Consider the following 3,238-nt stretch of genomic DNA (forward strand, 5'->3'; position numbering starts at 1 on the left):
GGCGCCCGGCGCATGGCGGCCGCCCTCCCGCCTCCCGCCGCCGGCTGCGGGACCGGGTACCTTCATGTGTTTCCGTAGGGAGCTGGGGTGGGTGTAGGACTTGTCGCACATCTTGCACAGGTAGGGCTTATCCGAGGTGTGGACGTGCATGTGCTTCTTGCGGTCGCTGCTGTTGGCGAAGCGCCGGTCGCAGCCTTCGAACTCGCACTGGAAGGGCTTCTCTCCTGCAAGAGAGCGGCGCAGCAGCGGGGTGAGCGCGGCCGTCCCCGCGCAAACCCCGCGCAGCCCCGAACCTCTTTTCCCCACCCTCGCCCTCCTCTCCCAGTCGCTTCGTCCAGCAGCTTCCTGATGCAAGGGGCCGGTTGTGTCCCGGTACCCGCAGCGCCGGAGGGCCGCATCGCTCCCACGTTGCCCTGAAGCGAAGCAAAYCCCGTTCCCCACCTGGTTTTCCTACCAAAACCCCGGGGGTATCCCCGTCCCGGAATCTTGCCTGATTTTATTTAGAAAGGTGCCGAAACACTTAGCCAGCCCCGAAAGAGATTGAAGAAGAAAGACGATTAAAAAAAAAAAAAAAAAAAAAAAAAAAAAAAAAAAAAAAAAAAAAAAAAAAAAAAAAAAAAAAAAAAAAGCAGGCATTATCGAGCCGTTTCGCCTCGGTACCAAATCCACTATCCTGTTAAACTGGAAACTATTAACCGACAGATTTAAGGCCGGGCATATTGTTTCGTGTATGGATATTCGAGATAAACGCACATCCGCTGGGAAAACTAAACATCTGTAAAATACTTCATTTAATTTTCATAGGGATTCCTCTCRCCCGGCTGCCAGGACTCCAAATGCCGGGGAGTAATTTGGAGGTGAGAACTTTACATTCCCCCGCCTTTGGAGGGGGAAGCATTTAACATTAAATTCCATTAGCACCTAAATTGTTTCTTAAAGACATCCGCTCAAACACAATGACTTCAGTGCGGGCATCTCATGCAAATACATTTCTCAAATTTTAAACCTTGTTAAAGCTCGTCTCGCACCTCACATCGGGCTTAGCACTTGAGAAAACAATAGGCCTCGAGATTTTTAGCCTTTCTCCTGGTAAATATTTGGAATGGTAGTCGCTAAAATATTTGGCCGTCTTTTATGAAATAGTCTGGCACGATTTGAGCCGGCAGGAGTAGTAAATGAATAATAGATGAGGCGGGAGGATGCGTTTATTTTTCCTACCCTTGGCTCAGGCGATTTTCCATCGGGCAAGCCTGGGGTCCCTCGACCCTCTTCCACCTGAGTTGGGTGGAAGTTTCCGGACCTCAAATCCTCTGTTCCCTACTACATAATTTAATAAACTGTTGCAAAAACACCTTAAATCACATCGAGTGAGACTTTAAAAACAATTTTTTTTAATGAGAAAATTTTATTGCCTTGCTCACACCATTTAAATGTAATGGAAAGCATTCCCGGAAAGGGAATTTTTTCCACTTCTAACGGGATTTAGGACTAATGACGGATTTTGCGCGTATTGATATAGTTTCTCTCTCTCTGTAGCCATACATTAAAGCCATGCTCACAAGCGCTGAAGTTGTATGCAAATACGTTGCATATTGCAAATGACTAAGGCAATTCATGGGGATGGATGGATGGATGGATGGATGGATGGATGGATGGATGGATGGATGGATGGATGGATGGATGGATGGATGGATGTCTTCCCATATTTTAGCAAGACGGCAAAATTTAGTTCATGCTGTATTTCGTGATTCTGCAGAAAGACTTCGCTGACCCTCAGCACGAATCTACAACTCTCACCCCCAAATTAAAACAAATCAGTAAAATATCCCTTTGAAATCTGGGATGAAGGGGGATGTATGCTACTGGGGAAGAAACCAAAACAAACGCAGCTGTGTGATTGAGAGGGCTAAAAAAAAACCAAACCAAACAAAAACAAACCGGAAGCTTATTTTATCACTCTCCTAATTTAACATCACTCTGAGKATCTATCAGTTTATCTATCTATATATATACATATATATGTATATATGTATATATATGTATATCTATATATAGGCACGGGCTGAGGGGGGAAATCTGCCGAAAGAAACCCGAATTACCTGTGTGCGTCCTTTTGTGAATTTTGAGATTTTCTGATCTGGCGAAAACTTTTCCGCAGCCAGGGAAGGGGCAGGGGAAGGGTTTCTCTCCCGTGTGCACTCGGATATGATTGACCAGTTTGTATTTCGCTTTGAAGGGCTTGCCCTCGCGGGGACACTCCTCCCAGTAGCAGACATGGTTGCTCTGCTCGGGTCCCCCAACGTGCTCCACCGAGACATGGGTCACCAACTCGTGCATGGTGCTGAAAGTTTTATTGCAACTTTTTTTGGGGTTGTTCAGCTGTTCGGGATCGATCCACTTGCAGATGAGCTCTTGCTTGATGCACTGCTGCCGCATGTAGCGGAAAAAGGCACCTGGGTGGTGGTGGTGGTGGGCTGCCATGTTCATGCCCATATTCATATTCATGGGGCCGTACTGGTTGTGCAGYTGAGCCGCCGAGTAAGGGTCAGTCCTGGGGCTGGAAACTTGGCGGTACTGATCCGACCGGGCGAAGACCTCCCCCGGCAAGCCCAGTCGCATCTGCCCGTTGAGGACATTTTGGGAGGCGTGGGGGCCGTGCTGGTCGTGGATGCCCGGGAAGAGAAGGTGGCTCTGAGCGTCCGTGTGCGGGTGGTGCAGGCTGCCGGCCGCAGGGCCGAAGATGCCGTGCTGTCCGCCGGCCGGCGACGAGTCCCCGAAGCCCCGGCTGCGAAACAAGAAGTCCCGGGTGGAGTTGAAGGGCGCCCCGGAGTAGGAGCCGACATGAGCGGCGTGAGGGCCCAGGGCGGCGGCGGGGTAACCGGGCGCCTGTGAGGTGAACGCCGAGCTCTGTCCCGGGGAGAGGTCGTGRGCGCCGGCGTTGAGCTTGAAGGCGCCCATGTGCGCCGCCGCCGAGTCCACGAAGCTGTTCTGCGCCGCCAGGCTCAGCTCCCGGTCCTGCATCTCCGCCGCGGCCGAGTGGTGGTGCCGGGCGAAGGTGCCCACTCCGAGGGCCGGGAACTGCGGGCCGGCGTCCAGCAGCATGGTCCGCGCCGCTCCGGGGACGCAGCCGCTGCCGCCTCCCGGCTACCGCCTCCGCCTCCGGGCTGCCGCCGCGAGCCCGCCCGGGCGCGGGGACGCCGCCGCTCCGCTCCGCTTCCCCCCGGCAGCCGCCGCGTCC

General features: G+C 52.8%; 1 protein-coding gene across 1 annotated transcript in view; it reads right to left on the reverse strand.

Moving 5' to 3' along the window:
• The window catches only part of ZIC2 (Zic family member 2), a 7,342-nt gene extending 4,240 nt beyond the window's left edge, over positions 1 to 3,102 (reverse strand). Inside the window, exons 1-2 of the mRNA XM_057366230.1 lie at positions 2,100 to 3,102; positions 61 to 224 (exon numbers count right to left, since the gene is read on the reverse strand). Coding sequence (XP_057222213.1) covers positions 61 to 224; positions 2,100 to 3,102 — 1,167 coding nt within the window. The remainder of the gene's footprint in view (positions 1 to 60; positions 225 to 2,099) is intronic.
• Between the last annotated feature and the right edge of the window lie 136 nt (positions 3,103 to 3,238).

This window comes from Malurus melanocephalus, unplaced genomic scaffold (genome assembly GCF_030028575.1).
Source record: "Malurus melanocephalus ecotype Western Australia unplaced genomic scaffold, MMel_1.1 scaffold_61, whole genome shotgun sequence".
NCBI lineage: Eukaryota > Metazoa > Chordata > Aves > Passeriformes > Maluridae > Malurus > Malurus melanocephalus.